An 18267-nucleotide genomic window follows, 5' to 3' on the forward strand; every position below is an offset into this window, starting at 1 on the left:
AGTCGTGCAGCGACCCTGGACGGGAAGCATGGACCATTAATTAGTGAGTTACCAGGGAGAGACCAACAACGGTCCCGCGGTTCCATGCAGGGCCGGGCAACCGTGCTTCACTGAAATCGCGAGTAAAGAATCAATACCACTTTCCTCCGCGTGTTGCCAGCCGCATAATTATTGGCTTTGTCACCCGGTTTCATTTTTTTTTTCCCTAGGTATTGACCTGCTCGTAGACTAGACTCCTATAATCGCCGGTTATTCTTCACCACCCGTGCCTTGCATACATTTATTTCTCAGGGTCAGGTATTTGCGGCTACCAGTACTCCGTAGCAGTGACCAAACCACAGCGTTTCTTAACCAACCCCCCCTCCCCCCTCAACACCCTTCTGCCTAATTCTGCAGTCAACGTTTCCACTACCAATCAACAAGAAATGGCCGCTTTGGAGGCAGCCTCAGGCAATGGAGCTGGAAAAGCCAGGGGTGAAAGACTAGTTACCCGGATTACTCGTAAGAACAGGCGGGCTGTGAATTGATGCCGTGAATTGGATCAGGTAATTACTTAATGTTCCAGGCAGTCCCAAGCTCTCGCTCTGATCACTATGAACCCGTGTGACAAAGCAGGTGGGATAGGATAGCCATAAGAGAGTTCATATACATCGGACTAGGAAGCACGCAGAAAAATCAACCATTTACAAGTAACGGAGGCCAGACATTGCGAAAAAAATCATGCTGTAATTAGATAGCTTGACATGTTGCCCGATGCCGTTGGAAACTTGGACCATCGCATGAGAACTCTCCCAGCCTGAATACCGCTAGTTCCTCAAGGCGATACTAGCACCGATACCAGCACCAGCACCATCATAACGAACAAGACAACCAAGACAACCCAAAACTCAGGCCGTCGAAGCCCACAGGTCCCGCATCTGGATCACGCCCGGGATGCTCGCCAGCAGCCCCACCGTCATCTCGCTCACCAGGCCCTTCTCGCTGCCCCAGTGGACCGTCAGGGGGGCCCAGGCGAGCTGGCGGGCCATCTTCTTGGCCCACTCGCTCTTCTCGCGCGCGGGGCGGGCGGCGAAGGCGGTCCCGTCGGCGCCGGCGGGCCCGAACCGCTCGGCCGCGAGCCGCCCGATCTCGATGCCGACGTAGGCGCCCCACAGGCGCGCGCTCCACCGGTACGCCTCGCCCTGCCGCGCCGGCGACCAGCCCATCACGCCGCGCGACGACAGGTACGCGCCGTTCTCGAGCGCCTGGAAGGCCACGCACAGGGCGAGGCGCAGGTACTCGATGGCCGTCTCGAGCCTGGACGGGGCCGACCCGTCCTGCTTCTCGGGTGTTGTTGCTGACTTGGACAAGGTTCGGCGGACGAGGCCGCGGGCCCAGAAGTACATGCCCAGCAGCGCCCAGAGGCGCAGGATCATGCGGGCCTCGCTGAGGAGGGAGGAGAGGGCGGAGAGGCGTTTCGAGAGGAGCAGGGCCAGGGCGGCGACGGGGGGCACGGCGGCCTTGGTGTTGCCCGCGGCGGCGGGCGAGGAGAAGACGACGGTGGTGCCGCGCGGGAGGGAGGCCACCAGGGCGATCCACTCGCGCGCCGAGCGCCGCAGGGCCGGCTGGGAGAGGGAGGACAGGACGGAGGCGCCGAACTTGGACGTGTAGCAGAGCAGGAGCATCACCGTGTCGATGCCGGACGGCGTGGACAGGCACTTGTCGAGTCGGGTGAGGAAGGCGTCGACATTGGAGGGCAGGGCGGCCAGCAGGGCGCCGAGCGGGATCGACCGGCGCTTCGGAGTCTTGGAGGGCGGTGTCGAGGACGGGATGGGCTCGCCCGAGGGCAGGTCGGCGACGGGGGCCGCGGCTGGCCCATCGGGCTCGGGGGTGGGTATGGTAGCTGCTGCGTCGGCCATTGTGACGGATTGGTGAGAAGAGGTAACCGCACTGGGCGGTAAAGTCGTGCTGAGGATCGATGCGAGAGAAGATGAAGCGAAGCTCTTGCAGCTTACGGCCGCTACACTAGTTGTCGCTGTCGTTGAGAGCTGCCGCCGGATTGGTGGAATTACAACGAGCGGGGGGTGCCACAGGGCGACGCTTGCCGCGAGTGTTGTGGCTCTCTTCTGGTGACGATCCTCTGGACCGCTGACTGTGCTTGGAGGAAGCAAAAAAAAAAATCGTTCTATTATCGCCTGTGAGTAGAAATTCTGGAAATCAACACCCGGGCCGTAACGGTTGGAAGTAAAAAAAAGCCAAAAGGGATATTTTACCAACTTTCGCGCTCGTCGCATGAACGGCTACTTAGTAGCTTCCTGGTTCGCAGCCCAGCCGCTGGATCGCTGGATCACTGCTTCCGAAGGGCTGTTCCGGGCCCGCAATTAGGATGCCAAGAGCTCGGCTCCGCACTCTGCCTCGGTCCGCGGGGCTGCAAGGGACGGCAGTGAACGTTGTGGAGCCACGACCTCTCATGACATTGAGGGAAAGAAGCAGGTGGAATTAGGTCTGGCTCGGTCCCGTTCTGCTCGTCACTACAAGTACATACATCATCCGTACAAGCAGACCAGATCGATTCCATGTGGAAGCGACACGATTCTTGGCAGCTAAATGACAGCAAGGCTCAGGTGAAGCGGTTGATTGTTCGACCAACCGAAAAGTTCCCAAGGGCTCGGGGAAGCCTGGGAGGCGGGCACCCCTTGGAACTAAGTCGCCTTGCTAATTACTTGTAAACACGAGATTGCTCCCCTCCGCGGGCTGCTCCGTTGGCAGCATCTTCAGCCAGCCATACCTCCGCCTTGATCCACACGCGAGGGGTACTGTAGTCCTTGCCGTCGCTGCTCCCGAGCCCGACGACGGCCGGGTGCGTTACGACACTGGCAAACCAGCCGTCGCACCGATCGTCATCTTCGTACAGGCGATGGAGCGGGTGCGCCCTCATGTATTCGAACCCCTCTCGGAACGACGTCTCCCGGAGATCGTGCAATGTTCGCACACGCAGCGTCGTCCGGCGCGACCACAACCTGTGGGACAGCTCCCCTGCATATTGCATTATCGACTCGAGGTCGTTGAAGCACTGCGAGGCTGCCTCCCCGTCTGCGCGGCCGGCCGGCTTGATCAGATGCCTGGCTGGGCTGTTATAAAACACGCCAGCGAGCTCGCGGCAGGTTGCCTTCTGAAGCGATCTGTAGCTGTCATGTGTGTCATTCCCTTGGTTCGCGCTGGGCGGTGGGGTTGCGAGGAGCCGTAGCGTCCTTGCGCGCAGCATGTGCGACTCGTTTTGGTCGACTTTATATTCGTTATTAATACCATAGCAGATCATTAGCATCTTCGAGGCCGAGCGAACACCATTTGGTAATATTGATCGCAGCGCAAAGTCACTCACCTTGCTGGATCTGTTCAAAGACACTCTGCAGTAGAGCGCCCCTGTCCCCAAACACGAAAAACGGCTGGCTGATGATCCCGGAGTAGACGTGATGTGCGAGCAGCCCCTGGATGCACATGGCAGGAGATTTCTTGTTCATGAGCGGGGATTCGAGATGCTCGATGGGGCTCGACATTCCGGAATTGAGATGAACTACCTCGGCCAACAGCTGAATAAAGGGATTGTACTCCTCAGGCACCAGCTTTCTGATCTCGCGCATGTCCTCGATGGCATACTTCTTGGCCCAGCTCTTCAGGCGGCTATGCAGGTTCTCGAGGTCGGCACGAACAGTGCCGTCGTCGCCCGCGGCCCACGAATCGCTCCCAATGCCTTCGAAGACTAGTGTCTGAACCTGTCGGATCTGCTCTTCTTGATTCTGCACGCTGCGGCTCATGGTGTCGCGCTCGAGTTCCATCTTCGCCATGGCCTGACGAAGCAGTTCCTTTTCGTTCCGCTCGGCACAGATCATATTCCGCATTTCATTGAGCTGGCCCCTCTCATTTCGGAGCTGGTTCTCGAGTTCTTGAATCTTGCTCTGCAGCTCGGAGACCAGGGGCCCGTAGGCAGGCTCTTCTTCTTTCTCCAAATCGTCCAACTGAAAAGGCGATCGTAGCAACCACAAAAGGTCTCTTAACCTTGCGGAACGGACTTTTCTGCGATGGCCCGCAGTCGACCGTCGGGGTTCTTCCGCCATCCTGGTCTAACTGGACTTCAACTTGATGGACTGTGACAAAGGTGGGAAATCAGATCAGATAGATAGGGCAAGCGACCAGGATAAAGCTGCACAAAACACTTCTCTCGACAATATAACAAACAGAATATTGTCTGCTGGTAATTTTGCAAGCCTGGCGGGGGCATGGGCAGAAAGCGAAGGGAGCGGCGTTTGGCAACGGTCGCTCAGCGGAGCAGTGTCTGCAACCGGATATTTAAACGTGCGCGTATTCAAACCATCTGTGTGCGCTACCATAGGTGCCTGAAAAGTGAAAAGTGTTCGGTATGTCAGTTTCCTGCGGTTTCCTGCAGTCTCTCGGATATGTAATGAGGCCAACCATAGACCAGCCAGGCCCCAAGAACACCGTTTGTCGGCTCCCGCCCTCAAGAAGGACGCAATGCCGGACAGTCAGAGATCTGCTCAACATTCTGTCACAAACCGCTTGACCTCTTGACTGCAACTGTGCTCAACCCAGTAGGCCATACTCCAGATGGTGGTTGATTCACCCCGATATACCATGTCGGACGTCAAGTCAGCCGGAAGATTGAAGATCATCCTCGGAGTCGACTACGGGACCACATTCACGGGTGAGCCACGTCGTCTAGTAAATTGCGTGGTGGAAGCCCTCGTCTAACAGACATCATTCGTGCGCAGGGGTTAGCTACGTAACCTCGGACAAAACGAGCATCGACGACATTGATGTGATCCGGACTTGGCCGGGCGACGGACGCCCAGTCGAGGGCAATTGGAAGACACCGACGGTCATCGCCTATGAAGCCGAGAACCGGGGGGCTCGCCGCAACCACTGGGGCTATGAGGTGCGCCGCGGCATGCTGTCGTGTTCGTGGACGAAGCTGCTCCTGGACACATCGGCCGAGACGGCCGAGTTCGACGACCCGTCGCTGCACGACGCCGCTGGCTCGGCCTTCTTCCACATTCCCGAGGGCAAGGACGCGCAGATGGTGTGCCAGGACTTCCTGACCGAGGTCTACCGCTTCGTCATCCACAACCTCAAGATGCGCATCACGCCCGAGGTCTTTGACATGACGCCAATGGAGTGTTACCTCACCGTGCCCGCGATATGGACGGATAAGGCGCGGACGGCGACGTGGGAAGCCGCGAAGGCGGCTGGCTTCGGGTCCCGTCCGTTTGACACCATCCGTATGGTCCCCGAGCCGGAAGCGGCGGCTGTGGCTGCACTGAGAAAAGACCTCCGTCCGGGTTCGGTGAACGCTGTTAAGGTGAGTGCAAGCCATGGAAGGGTGCCAATTGACTTTGTACCAGTCTTATTGCCGTCCTGCCTCAAGCTAAAACATTCATGCATTCCAGACCGGAGATAACGTCCTCATTCTCGACTGCGGAGGCGGGACTGTGGTAAGTTTCATCGAGGCCTCCCTCTCGCCTAATTATTACTTCCCAAGAAGTTCCAAAGACGTGTCGTCGTGACTGGACATAACGCCAACGAGCGAAGGATATCACGACATATACGATAAGAAAAACATTCCCGTCAATTGAGTTTGACGAAATTTGTGTTGGCATCGGTATGCGACTCCCCAACTTCCCAGACCTGGAAGGAACTACCGTGAATCTGACGACTCAACACTCTCCAAAGGAGGGAAGTGCGGATCGACATATATCGATCGCAACTTCCTCAGGCTGATGGCGGAACGATTCGGGTCCGCCTTCGAAGACGTCCCGCTCAGACGGAGAGGTCCGGGAAGCGAATTCATGGCATCGTTTGAAAAGGTCAAGCAGAGCTTTGGTATCTCGGAGAACGTGTCCTTCGAGATCTATCCCATCCACATGCAAGGCGAATTCGACGAGGAGCACTACGACCCAGAAGAGGCAGCCGTCATTCTGTCAAGGTTTGTGATTGGAGAGATTGGGATAATTAATTACCACACGCCTTGAATCACAGGACTCTGCTGCTTTGCGCACCCTGCTAACACTGCGGCCATCGTGCGTACCAGGGGCGACATGGAGCATATCTTTGATCCAGTCGTCCAGGACGTGCTTTGTCTCGTCGATCAGCAGGTCGAGCACATCGCGCACACAAAGAGAAAGCGAATCAACGTAGGTTCAACTTGACCGCAGAGCGATTCTCGAAGTTCACGCCTGGAGCAACAGAGCATCATCAGACTGACACACCCACTAATATTAGATCGTCGTTCTTGTTGGTGGCTTTGGGAACTCGGACTACCTGAAGCACAAACTGGACTCCTGGTGCGCCATCAACCGAATCAAATGCATCCGTCCGACTTTCTGGTATTGAGCTTCATTCCTTTCCTCTAGTTGTCCATCTCTTTTCCTTCAATTGCATTTTCTTTCTTCTTTCATTTCTTCTATCTGGCTATCTTTTCTTACCAATGCCAATGAACTCAACACCACTTGCAGAGCAGAGCAGCTCATGTTTAATTGCTAACTCAACCTACAACCCGATGCTAGCCAAGCTGCTGTCGTTCGTGGTGCAGCTATCAGGGGCCTCGAGGGAGTGATGCCGCGCACGCTCATCTGCCGGCGTCATTACGGATTCAGATGTGGCATGCCCTTCCGGCCGGGCATTGATGATGAACAGTATGCCTTCGAGGATTGGGACGGTGAGCCTTACTGTGCTGGGCGCATTAGCTGGCTGATCAATAAGGTTCGTCATCCGGTAATTATCCTTGAATCGTCCCCAATTCTACGCCTCCGCAACCAGCAGTCACCAGGATTATTATTTAACAACGGGTGGCAGGGCGAAGAACTTTCCGAGTCAACGTATAGGACTACCACGGTCTGGAGAACATGGTCAGCCGAGAGCTCATACACCTTCGAAAGTAACCTATACACCTGTAACCTTGGTTCGGCCCCTGAACGTTACGACGACTCTGGTATGTCGTGCTCGATTTGACGTGGACAACATCAACGACTAATGATTACGAATTTAGGGGTGGTACATGTCGGCAGTATTCGTGTCGACTTCGCAAACGTCGACATGTCCATGTTCAGGCAGAGGACGGTATCGGGTTGTGTGGAATATGAACTCAAATACGAAATCGGCGTTGACTTCAGAGCTGACGAGGGGATCCTGCGTTGTTTCTGCCTGGCTGATGGCAAGACCGTTGGCGTCACGACAATCAGTTTCACGGATCTTATCTCCTAGTTAGCTTCCGAACAATTCATCTAATATGTGGTGATTTCCTAGATCGAATCCCAGAAACATATTTAGGGTATCAACTCCAAGTGGTATCGTGCTGTCTTGTAATTATGCCCTCTTTGGCAACCTCAAACAGTAAACCTCAGCTGGGCATTCTCCCACCCTTTCCTCCGCCGGAACACCGCCCTAGGAGGATCACTCGATTTCCAGTCCGGATCAGCCATCGCGCAACCAGCAAATCCCGCTCGAATCGGGGGCACCGTGACGCCCTTGACGTCGTCGACGTCGAACAGCAGCGCCACGGCCCCTACCAGGCCGGTGATCTCGGTCACGGCGAACCTCCTGCCGGGACAGAGGTACTCCCCCCCCCCCCCCCAACCGAAGGGTATCAGCGAACCGCGCCGCCTCTTCTCCTCCCCCGGCGGCGTGTCGATGAGACGCTCGGGACGGAAGGCTCCGGCGTCTGGGCCCCAGACGTCCTCGTTCAAGTTCGCGCCACCCCGTGGAACCACTGAGCGGTAGGCCCCTTTCTCAGCAGGTACTCGCGTCCGTCGGCGTCTCGCAGCAGCGTGTCCTCCAGCACGTACCGGTAGCCGCAACGGCTTGTTGTAGAGCCGCTGCACCTCTTGGACGCAGGCGCCTAGGAGGAACGGCTTCCTGCCCAGCTGGTCCACGTCGACGGTGGCATGGTGGCATGGTGGCATGGACCACGGGGCGGCGATCCGACGACACGACCGGTCGACGACGACCGTGGTCGCCCCAGCTAGCTCCTGGCGCACCCGCACGCGCAAAAGTCGGGGGGGGCGGGCGAAGACGCCGACAAAGAGCCAGGAGAGGGACGGGATGCTGTTGGTCAGCGCGATCCAAGGGATGTCCATCTCGCCCCGAGGCCAGGTCCCGCGGCGGGACGCCCATCCGGCGCTTGGCCGCCGCGCGGTTCCGCACAAAGGCCGACGCGTCGGGCCCCTGGTCGTGCCCGGCCCGGTAGTGCTCGTACAGCGCCGCCTATATCCGGGACCGGGCGGCGACCGCCCTGGGCGCCAGCAGCCGCGGGGCGAGACCGAGAGTGAGTACGGTGATCTTGCGGTCAAATTCCCTAAGCGGTAGCAATAGTAGTAGTAGTAGTAGTAGTCCGCAGCGCCGCCGAGATGAGCGCGCTCGGGTTGATCACGTACAGCCTGTCGCTGTTGTTGTTGTTGTTGTTGTTGCTTTGGTCGACTAATAGGGGAGGGTAAGGGAGTGGGAAGTGAGAAAGGTAAGGGGTGAGCAAAAAGTCGCAAGGTATGGTTGCTTGAAAAAGAAAATTGTTTCGCTCACTACAGCCGGCCATAGTAAACCGCCTCCCTCAGTTATAATTGACAAGGCGTGTCCGATCAGAGGGATCTTGGGCCGCAGCTCCGGTGGCTCGCGTGGGTCGTAGGTCGGGCAGAGTACCCTGCACAAAGACTTAAACACCAGGAACAGAACGGCCAGGCAGAGGAGAAGCGCCGGTGAGACGGTGCCAGGCTGAGTCTGAAGAAGGAAGATGCAGGTCAAGCAGTGTCATGGTGCCAGAATCCCTCGAGATGCAGAGAAAAACGCAAAAAAAAAAAAAAAAAAAAAAAAATCAAGAGCACAATGGCGGAGAGGCGCAGCCGGATGCAGTAGGGGTCTCAAAGGGGGTTTTACATCAGTGGCGGCAAATGGTTGGCGTCCCGTTGTTGTTGTTGAGAGAACAATACTAACCTCTAACCCAGGGACAATGTGAGACGTCAGAAGCCGACACGTCCTTCCTTTGACAGGAAAGCAAACAAACCCTTGTCTATGCATTGCCGGTACTAGTCTAAAGGGGTATCTTTGGGGTATGCTCTCAGAGACGATTTCGGAAAAAAAAAAAAAAAAAAGAGAGAGAGAGAGAGAGAGAGAGAGAGAGAGAGAGAGAGAGAGAATATAAAAAAAAAAAAAAAAAAAAAAAAAAAGAGAGAGAGAGAGAGAGAGAGAGAGAGAGAGAGAGAGAGAGAGAGAGAGAGAGAGAATATCAAAATAAACCAGGGACAGAGATGAGCAACGGAATGATTGATACCGAGGTTTCAACCAGTAGCGCCTGTTTCCCAAGCGGTCAGGATGAGAAGTCCCCCAGCGGCAGGCAACATGCCTCCGAGAACCCGATCCAAGCAGTAAAGCCGACTTCCTGGGGAGCACGGATGCCCCGTCTGCATGCCAGATAGAGCCCCCCCCCCCCCCCCTTTTCCCCCTGTTTCCGCCGTTCCGATCTCGCTGGGCCGGTGAGTCGGCAATTCTGTAGCCTTCCTACTACCACCCCTTCCATCCCTGCCCGGTCTTCTTGGACCCCGCCGGGGTCTTGGGCGGCAGGGGAACGACGACGCCGAGGGCGCCGCCGCCGGCGACGCTGTCCCAGACGCTCCGGCTGACGCGGGCGGGGATCTTGCGGCCGCGCAGGCGCTGGTCGATGAGCCACATGCCGACGACGAACTCGTCGCGGCCGAGGGCGCCGCGGCGGTCGCGGTCGACCAGGTCCCACACCTCGGCGAGCTCGTCGGCCGGCAGCCGGCTGCGGCTCCAGATGTCGCGCGCCACCACGTTGACCACCAGCTCGGCCTCGGGACGCCCCGGCGGCGCCCGGCTCTGGTCCAAGATGTTGTTGTTGTTGTTGTTATTGTTGTCGTCGTCCTGCGAGTCCGCCTCCGCTTCCCTTTTCCCTCCCCCCTCCGGCTCGTCTCCGTCCGCCGCGGTATACTGCACGGCCCACCCGGGCCGGAGGAGCAGCCCCCTGTTGCTGGCCCACACGGCCTCGTAGCGCCGCCGCTCCCGCGGCGTGATCTCGTCGCGCCAGCGCCGGCGGGACCCCTCGTGGTGCGCATGCTTGCGGTTGCCGCCCCCGAGGACCTTGTTGCGCCGCCGGTGATGGTGGTGCAGCTGTTGCCTGCGGGCGTCCTCGTCGTCCGACAGGGAGGTGTGGGGGCTGCGGAGGGTCTGGAGCAGCACGCCCGTCTTGTGCGGCTGTTGTTGCTGCTGCTGCTGCGGGGCGTTGCGCCGGCTCGGAGATCGGCTTCCGCTCCCTCCCCGCCCGAGCTGCGAGCGAATGCTGTCGGCCGTGTGATGGGGTCGGAGCGGGCTGCGGCCGGATCGGCGAGGCGCGGGCACGGGAGGGGGCTGCGAACTGCTTGTCGGGGTCAGGCGGGCTGAGGCAATATTGCTCGCCACTATTGCGTTGGTGAGGGAGCCGAGGGTCAGATTCGTGGTTGATGTGTCCGAGAAAAGAGGTGGCTGGAACTCGGGTGTCGTGGTTGACCGGGGAGATGGGCTTAGCCTTGGTACCGGGGGTCGTTGCACCGCCGTCTCGTCCGCCGTCTCGTCCGCGGCGTTCACCGGAGGCATGGTCCACAATTGCACGGACGAGGCCGACACGAACGTGTCGTTGGACGGCGTCGAACTCTGCGGTGGCTGCCGCGGTTTTGGGGTTGGGTCTTGGTAATCGTGAGGTACTGCGTCAGCTCGGTCGTTTCGTGATGTGCCTAGCGTGCCTGGCACGGCTGGTCCCTTCATGGTGGTGCCCGAAGCCCTCTCCGGTGGAGCAGGGGGCCCCATGCGTGGTGTCCTGAGGAGCTTCATCGTCTGCGGGTTGGTGTGGTTCGAAATGGCCCGGTCAGGCGCGGACGACGGTGGTGTCACGGGACGCTGTGACGCTGAAGCGCTCGGTTTCGTGATCGGTTTGTGTCCGGTGCTCTGGCTCGCTGGTGGGCTCCGAGGTGGTCTCAAATCGGAGCGGCCCTTGTTATCATCACTGCCATCCAGTGCCGTAGTATTGCCCCTCTGACTTGTATCGTTGGCGGATCCGCGTGCATTGCCATCCAGTCCCGTCTTCCTCCCATGATCCGGCGAAAACCCGGGCTTCGGCTTGGGTACTGGTTTAGGCTTCGCTTTCCCAGGTGCCTGGTGTGCCTCTTTCCCCCCGGCCTGACTCCTCACATCACCGCTCTCCGTCCTGACCGACGGTGGCTTCTTCTTGACCGGATCCACGTCGTCTTTCCCCCTTTTGCTCTCGAAGAGTGACACCAGAGAGGTAGTCGGTGGGATGGATGACGTGTCAGGGAGATCCTTCTCCGGCATCACACTCGAGCTCAGCGAACTCGCACTGACACTTGCGTTACTCGTACTCTGTCTTCTGGCCCGCGTGGGCCTCCCACTATTTAGATCGAGCTGTGGGATCGGACCCCGGGTAGGGGAAGCGGACCTGCTCGCAGCCAGCGTGGCGGCAATGAAGGACGGGGACGTCGAGGATGGCGACGACGCCTGTTTGCCGGTCAGGCCGTCAGGGCCGCCGGGCGGCGGGAGCAGCGTGCTGCGATGGCTTCCAGTACCGCCGCCGGCAGCGTGCAGCTCCAGCAGCCTCTGGGCAACCAACCCGCCGTGCGCATGTCCGCCCCCATCCGGTTCCCTACCCGACCAATGTGCTGAACCGGCGGCCTCCTTGGATTCCCCATCACCGCTCAGGCTCGTGTTCACGGTCGTCCCGCCGGTCGCGTGCCGGGCGACGCCGCCGCCAGCATATCCCGGCGAGCGCTCATCCACGGGTCTGGGCCGGGTGACGGCGGTGGTGGAAGCAGCAGCAGCAGCAGCATGATCCCTCGCCGCCCGGGTCGCGGCCAGCAGCGCGCCGCTCCCGCCTCGCTGCTCTGGCCCTTGCGCCGATGCGGCCGAGACGCCCGTCCCAGATCGGTTGTTTGGCCCGGTTCCTTGGCCCGCAGTGATGGTGATGGCGCGGACATGGTTCTGGTTCGGCTGCCTGGACGGAGCAGGACCGAGTCCAAGACTGCCAGCGCTGCTGCCGTTGCTATTGCTATTGCTATTGCTATTGCCGTTGCCGCCTACCGCTGCGGCCGCCTTCTGCTTGTTGAAAGCAAGTGTTGCGCCCTGCAGGGCCGCCGAGACGGCAGGGTTCGCATTTCTGGATGCTGCCGCTGCCAAGGCTGAAGTCGAGGTTGCAATTGACGGTGTTGTTGCACCGGAGGCGTCAACGTGGGTGCTCCTGGTCGATGAAGGCGGAGGGCTCATAGGTAGGTAGGAAGTACAAGTTAATCGGCAGGCGGGCAGCTTGATTGGGAACTTGAAGCACCTTTTTTTCTTTTTCTTTTTCCTTTTCTTTTTCTTTTTTTTTCTTTTTTTTTTGAACCCGGATTTGTGGAACAGGCGAGGTCAAAAGGCGAGATAGGCACTCGTAAGAGGTCCCTGTGGAGATATCCGTAATTCTTTTCTTCCTCTCGACTCTGGTGTTCGCAGTGAGCTCAGGTGCAATGAATGCAATGTAATGCAATGCGATGCAACGCAGCAACGCAATGTGCACAGCATACCGATCCGTTCTCGGTCGAGCGGCGGGACATGAGCATACCCAAGTACATAGGCAATTCCGCGAGATCGTACGCGGGTTTCTCTATTTCGGCATGGTGTGCTGTTAAAGTTGGAAGTAAATCATCAGGCAGGTCTTCGCCCGCCGACTGAGCTCAGGATGGTTGAGTAATCCGATCGCAGGCGGCAGCAACGTGGAAGATGACCGGGATTCGAGGCGTAGTGTGCGGATTAGTTACGCAGTGCCCACTCAGTTACATAGTACAGGGGTAAGTTACAGGGGTCGGAAGTGTTAAGGCTGCCACGGAAACTGAGGACCCTGAGCTACTGTTGGCGTACGTACAGCACGACCAGGGTTACCATGCAACCGTCGACGGGAGCTGGAACTGCCGCGCAACCAGACATGCAGTCGATCCAGACATACCTGATGATTCACCACAACTTCGAAGATTCCCTACCGGGCGGACATATACACCAGCATCTCAGAAGAAATTTTGGTTACACATTGTGGTATCTCCAGCGCCTCGACAGTTTCCTTAGAGCGCTCCGTAGAAAGTGCCCATCATGAAAGACTCGGCGTGATCAACAAGAAAGAAAAAAGAGTTACAACCCCCTTCTGAACGCCAACCGCTGCATATGTCCTCGGTCCCGCAAGGCTCATGGCCCCTCTCACAAAAATGCAAGGAGGAAGCCTCCTGCCCGCACACCCTAACCCAAACCAGATACGTACATGAGAAACAAACAAGCAAGCAAAAGAGTCGCTCTGGATGAGCCTGCTTTATCGGCTGGCACCAGCCAGACAAGGAAGAAAAAAAAAAGGGGGGGGGGGGAATCCGCATTTAAGGAAAAAAACCCGGTCTTGGGATTGCCGAGAAGCGTGGTCGGCAATGCCAAATAGAGGGAAAGAAAAAAAATGAGACGAGTCGTATTGTGATATGGAAAACCCAGGCCCCGATTTGATCAACGCCTCGCCGGAGCCAGAAAAATAACAGAGCCTCGGCAACATAGAGTGCAGGCTACATTAAACGGAGCATTTGGTCGAAAAGCAGAACATGCCGTCGTAGCGCCGTAAACTTTCGTAGCTAATCATCCAGACATGTGCTAAGCCGACCAAGGACGCGCTTCTCAGTAGCCGTCCTCGTCGGTCCATTCGCTCCCAGACACGATGCGGTTGCCCTCGTGGTGGGCAGGCGGGATACCACGATGCCGTTTCAACTGGCTCTGTGGCCGTGGAACATTGGCAGCCCGAGCCGCGCGCACCTTGGCAAGGTAGATGTCGGTAAGGTCCTCCTCCGGTTCCGAGTTATCGTCGTACGTTTCCCAGTTCTCGGAGCCGGTGACGACAGTGGAATTGTTGGAGCTGCTGCTAGACGTGTTGGAGCTCTGGCGGGCAGGAGGGGGTGCTTGAGGATACGAGAGTTGCGTGGATCGCGAAGAGTAAAAGTCCCGAGACGCCGGCCTGCTGTTCTCCTGGCTGGACGAATACCGGTCGTCGTAGACATCCTCCGGCTCGACCTGCCGGACAATGCTGGATCCGAGGCCGGCAGAACGGTAGTAGTGGTTGACTGGCGTCTCCAACTCCGGCGGCGGCACGAGGTCCCGCATCTTGGGCGGCGGAGCCCTCATGACTAGGTTCACTTGGCGGGCGCCGCCAATCTCGGTCCTCGACTGTGGACGATCTGGAGAGTTTGCGCCATGCTTAAGGTTGGAAAGCGGCATCCGTGCCGGCAGTCGGGTTGGGCTTCCCCTGCTGTTTGATGGCGCGCCTCGGAGCGTCCCCTGTGACGGCTGCGTCGACTTGGCCGTGTTTGGGGCCGTCAGCGTTTTGGCCCTGCCTCTTTGGCTTCCCCTGACGCTGCCGACACTCTTCGCGCGACCCAGGCCGGAGTTGGCGGAATTGGACGATGTTGGAGTTGGGCCGGGCGTTCTGGACCTAGGGCCCGGCCCAGGTTTCGGCTCTTCTGCCTCGAGACAGTCGAGGTACCGTTCGCCGTGTACCAGGAACGGCCGTCCGTATTCGTCTTCCCACTTCTCTAGCGCTTTGCGCAACTCTGCCGTCACTTTGGGGAGTTCCTTAGCAATCCGCTTCCTCATCTTCTCTTCCCGAAGGAGCTTGCCGGGGTCCCGCTTTTCTCCCTTCTGGCCTCGCATCATCAGCCGCGAGGCGTCCTGGCTAGACGCAGCGAGCTCGTCCCGGTCGTGCACGAGGCTCTTGTGCTTATCGATGAGGGCCAAAGTCGGGGCGCGCTGTTCTTGGAGGATCTCGAGCCGAGCAATCTCGCGCTCGTGAGCCTCGAGAAGGGCATCGCTGTAGACGTCAGAGAAGGCCGGGGTGAATTCGAGCATCTCATCCTCGGAAAGGTACAGGGCATCCCATAGCTCCTGCAGCCTGCAGCGGGCGTCTTCGACAAATACGTGTAAGTTCTGCCGCTTGAGCTCGTTGAGCCTTGCCAGCTCGTCCTCGAACTCGTTGATTTGCCGGATCCCGCAGCCACGGTTGCTGTTGAGGAACGCCTTACGGTCCTTCTCCTCGACGCCGAGCTTCTCCCAGAGAACTTCGACTGCGCTCCTGAGGTCTTTCAGCCGCCTTTCGCGGTTCTTCTTCTCCTCCAAGAGCTTGTCCCTCTTGGAGCGCAGGCGGGCGATGTCTTCCTCATGGAGGCCGAGCTGCTCGGGAGCGTCGCGGTAGTATTTCACGATTGCCCCGTCCGTCTGCGCCTGCGGGGTTCCAAGCTCGGCCCATAATTGGATGATGTTCTCGGCGACGGCTTTCACTGTTGCCACGCGGCGGGTGTACTCCTCATACACGCGCGTAAACTCGGCATCCAACTTATCCACGTACGCCGGAGACAGATCGAAGCTTGGAGGGATGGACTGGTTCGGGCCCGTCGGGGGCAGTTCCAACTCGACAAATGTTGGCTCGAGGTGAAGAGAATAAGATTCGAGGGCCTGCGCCAATTCTGCCAGCCATTAGTCTCAAGTTGCCTCTCCCCCCTTCGGGCATACACTCGCGCGGAAGAGCGTACTCTTGACCTGTTCGTAGCGCTCCCGATGCAGTCGGCTAACTTGGGTGTGCTTTTCCTTGAGCACCTGCAGACACCTTGTAAGGGGGTATGTGATTTTGAGGTTCCCGTCGGAGTCGCGGCGGGGCTTGCTGTCGTCAAGCGAAGCCTCCATCTGCCGAATCTGCGTAATCATTCGTTGCGCCTCGTCAATCATTTCCTGCTTCTCCGCCGTCACGAGGCGGACCTGGTTGTTCAAGGCATCGGAAAGAGCCGCGAAGACCTGCCGCGAATACTGTCAGAAAGAAAGATGTCACAGAACACGAGCTGGAAGATGGCGTCTCTCTCACCTCCTCCTCGCGGGCGTCGCGGTCATGGTGCGGGACTCCGATCTCGTCAAATAGGCCGTGCAACTGGCCGATAATTGTATTGACCTGCTGGGCCAGAAAGCTGGTATCCATGGTGCAGGCACTGTCTGGTTGGGTTTGTGTCGTAGTATACGTGGGATAAATGCTATGCAAGCCTTGAGGCGCAAGTCGGGAGCACTACGGCTCCACTGCTGGTGTAAGCCTTGGGCTGCGGCTGGGCGTTTGACTCTGCGGTGCGTTGTCAACCAAGCAAGAGATTGGTTATGGTGGGGTGTATCATGGATCACGATGACGTGCAGCAACGCTCTGCAGCTAAATTTTGTTGTTGTTGTTTTTTTTTTCCCCAAGCCCTTTCTCAGCACGGCTGCACAGACGGGGATTCAGCGCATTGCCGAGATGTCGGAAAACAGAAGCCTCGTCAGGAGAAAAGATAACTCGCGCAACGCGCCTCAGAAGAGGGGGGGAAAATCAACGAGCGATTGCACTGTGCCTGGGCAGCCCAGCCTGTGACAAGGAGAAGCGATGGGAGGTTGGTGGAATCGCAAAGGTGCTGAAATGTTGAGTGCGAACGCTGTTGACTTTGTGTCCCAGAGCCAGGTACTGTGAAAGCTGCACCAAATCCTGGTTTGCGCCTTCCTCCGTCTCCAGGGCAACAGCCGCCTTGCTGCAAGTAACAATGTGCATGGTGCGTATGGTACCGGCACCACAGAGCCACATTACAGGTCCACTAGCGTACTACGTAGGTTAGGCTGAGCTGGGACCAGGGTACACCTCCTCCAGGATAAATAATCCTAGTGCGATACATGCCCCATAACTAACGCAAATCAGAAAAGTGGCCAAGAAGTCTAGATACAACCAACCCAATACAAATTTCTATAATATAAAAGTATCAATACCTAGTCTTGCCCCCCTGGTTTTCAATTACCTTTACAAGCCGTCAGGGCATTGAGTGTACTAGGCACTGAAGACACTTAGGGGGTACTGCCTCCCACGCCTCCAGAACAGCCAGTCAAAGCCCTATAAGATATAGCGATTGAACATCGTAGCGATGTTCAAGCTAATCCTTCATCCAGTGCTATACATTCTTAATAGGGCTCAAATCTAGGCTTCGAGCTAGCCACTGTAGGACCTGGATTCCTATACTCGAATACTGGCTAAACTCGGCTCCTAACCTAGGGATTTTATCTGTAAGTACCTTTGTATAGAAAATTATTAGGAGAGTGATATGGTGTGATGATTGTGTAAGTGGCTTGTAAAAAAGTGAAGAAAAGTGGGGCATGTATCGCACTAGGATTATTTATCCTGGAGGAGGTGTAGAGTTTCAGGCCGACCCACCGGATCTGCTTCAATCTCAACTCGTTCAACCCCGCATTCTGCTGCTGCACTTGTCTGGTTTCTGGCCTGGCCTGGCCCCTCTTCTTTTAAGAAGCGGGTTTCCTTCTTTCGGATCCAACGTTCGCAATCAAAGACCGCGATATTCGATGCAGATCTCACCAGCCTCACCAACTAAGATTGTCGAGTCGCCCGCCTGAGCATGAGCAGCGGTAGACTCGGCCCGAGGCTCCACACGTGGTTATGACGACAGACTCGAGCATCCCATCTCAGCCCTGCTCAGCCATTTGGCCCACCCTGCAGTACGACGCCAGGCTGGGGGGCCGGCCGTAAGACCAGAATCTGGGTATGTATGTACGGAATACATACAGATTACTATGTAATGGGGGGCGGGAGAGAAACAAGGGCCAGCTTCTTGCAAGACAAAAAATAAACACACAGCCGGGAAGTTGGCAGGCTATCTCCCGCTTGGGCATCGGGATTCCGGAGTAACACCGCGCTAAAATTCCTACTCCACGAATCTTGTTCTTGTGTTTGGACGCAAGAAGCTATGGGGCGAAACGAGAACCGACGAGGTTGATAACTAGGCAACAACAATTGCTAACCGATTCAGTGTTGTTGATACCCACCAGGGCACCTGACGCATGGCGATACCAGTCTCACTCTTTTTTAGTCACAACTCCATGCGATTTCCGCCAGAGAAGGTCGAGCAATCCGACCAGAAGAAAACGGACCAACACTAGACATCTCTGCGAAGCCTCGAAGTCTGTCCATCCCTGGCGAACGGCCGATGTTGCATCCGACGGCTTTTTGAGCCTCTGCGCATCGAGTTGCGCAATTACCGATGAAGCCGTACCACCATTCTCCGAGTCTTGGAATCAGGGAAGCTGGCTAATTGTTTTGACACAAGCGTGTCAGCGTTGCCCAGAGGTCCGCGCTCCCTCTGGGTCTCACACCGCGGCATCAGCAGC

General features: G+C 57.5%; 6 protein-coding genes across 6 annotated transcripts; 1 reads left to right on the forward strand and 5 right to left on the reverse strand.

The window, feature by feature from the left end:
- Positions 1–814: 814 nt before the first annotated feature.
- P884DRAFT_253415 (uncharacterized protein) lies at positions 815–2252 on the reverse strand. The gene has a single exon (XM_069440792.1). It carries the CDS (start codon positions 1896–1898, stop codon positions 888–890), a length of 1011 nt encoding a protein of 336 aa, XP_069301653.1. The 5' UTR covers positions 1899–2252; the 3' UTR covers positions 815–887.
- A 446-nt stretch (positions 2253–2698) lies between these two features.
- On the reverse strand, positions 2699–3794 carry P884DRAFT_273981 (uncharacterized protein; the record flags this gene model as incomplete). The annotated part of the gene is made up of 2 exons (XM_069442659.1): positions 2699–3264; positions 3362–3794. 2 exons carry the CDS (start codon positions 3792–3794, stop codon positions 2699–2701), a joined length of 999 nt encoding a protein of 332 aa, XP_069301654.1.
- Positions 3795–4629: 835 nt separating this feature from the next.
- P884DRAFT_281709 (uncharacterized protein) lies at positions 4630–7254 on the forward strand (the record flags this gene model as incomplete). The annotated part of the gene is made up of 10 exons (XM_069443559.1): positions 4630–4699; positions 4767–5353; positions 5442–5486; positions 5584–5653; positions 5725–5977; positions 6083–6185; positions 6274–6377; positions 6591–6753; positions 6847–6982; positions 7040–7254. 10 exons carry the CDS (start codon positions 4630–4632, stop codon positions 7252–7254), a joined length of 1746 nt encoding a protein of 581 aa, XP_069301655.1.
- A 122-nt stretch (positions 7255–7376) lies between these two features.
- On the reverse strand, positions 7377–8126 carry P884DRAFT_295783 (uncharacterized protein; the record flags this gene model as incomplete). Its single annotated transcript, XM_069444355.1, has 2 exons — positions 7377–7727; positions 7836–8126. The coding sequence occupies 2 exons, from the start codon at positions 8124–8126 to the stop codon at positions 7377–7379; spliced, it is 642 nt and encodes a 213-aa protein (XP_069301656.1).
- A 218-nt stretch (positions 8127–8344) lies between these two features.
- Positions 8345–12379, reverse strand: P884DRAFT_326176 (uncharacterized protein; the record flags this gene model as incomplete). Its single annotated transcript, XM_069445466.1, has 3 exons — positions 11483–12379; positions 9542–11383; positions 8345–8432 (listed from the first exon to the last, which is right to left on the reverse strand). Exons 1-3 carry the CDS (start codon positions 12301–12303, stop codon positions 8345–8347), a joined length of 2751 nt encoding a protein of 916 aa, XP_069301657.1. The 5' UTR covers positions 12304–12379.
- A 1009-nt stretch (positions 12380–13388) lies between these two features.
- P884DRAFT_281711 (microtubule associated protein-domain-containing protein) lies at positions 13389–16500 on the reverse strand. The gene is made up of 3 exons (XM_069443560.1): positions 15947–16500; positions 15621–15879; positions 13389–15554 (listed from the first exon to the last, which is right to left on the reverse strand). Exons 1-3 carry the CDS (start codon positions 16055–16057, stop codon positions 13720–13722), a joined length of 2205 nt encoding a protein of 734 aa, XP_069301658.1. The 5' UTR covers positions 16058–16500; the 3' UTR covers positions 13389–13719.
- Positions 16501–18267: the final 1767 nt, after the last annotated feature.

The sequence above is a fragment of the Thermothelomyces heterothallicus genome, assembly GCF_042370625.1.
Source record: "Thermothelomyces heterothallicus CBS 202.75 unplaced genomic scaffold P884_scaffold_1, whole genome shotgun sequence".
Taxonomy (NCBI): domain Eukaryota; kingdom Fungi; phylum Ascomycota; class Sordariomycetes; order Sordariales; family Chaetomiaceae; genus Thermothelomyces; species Thermothelomyces heterothallicus.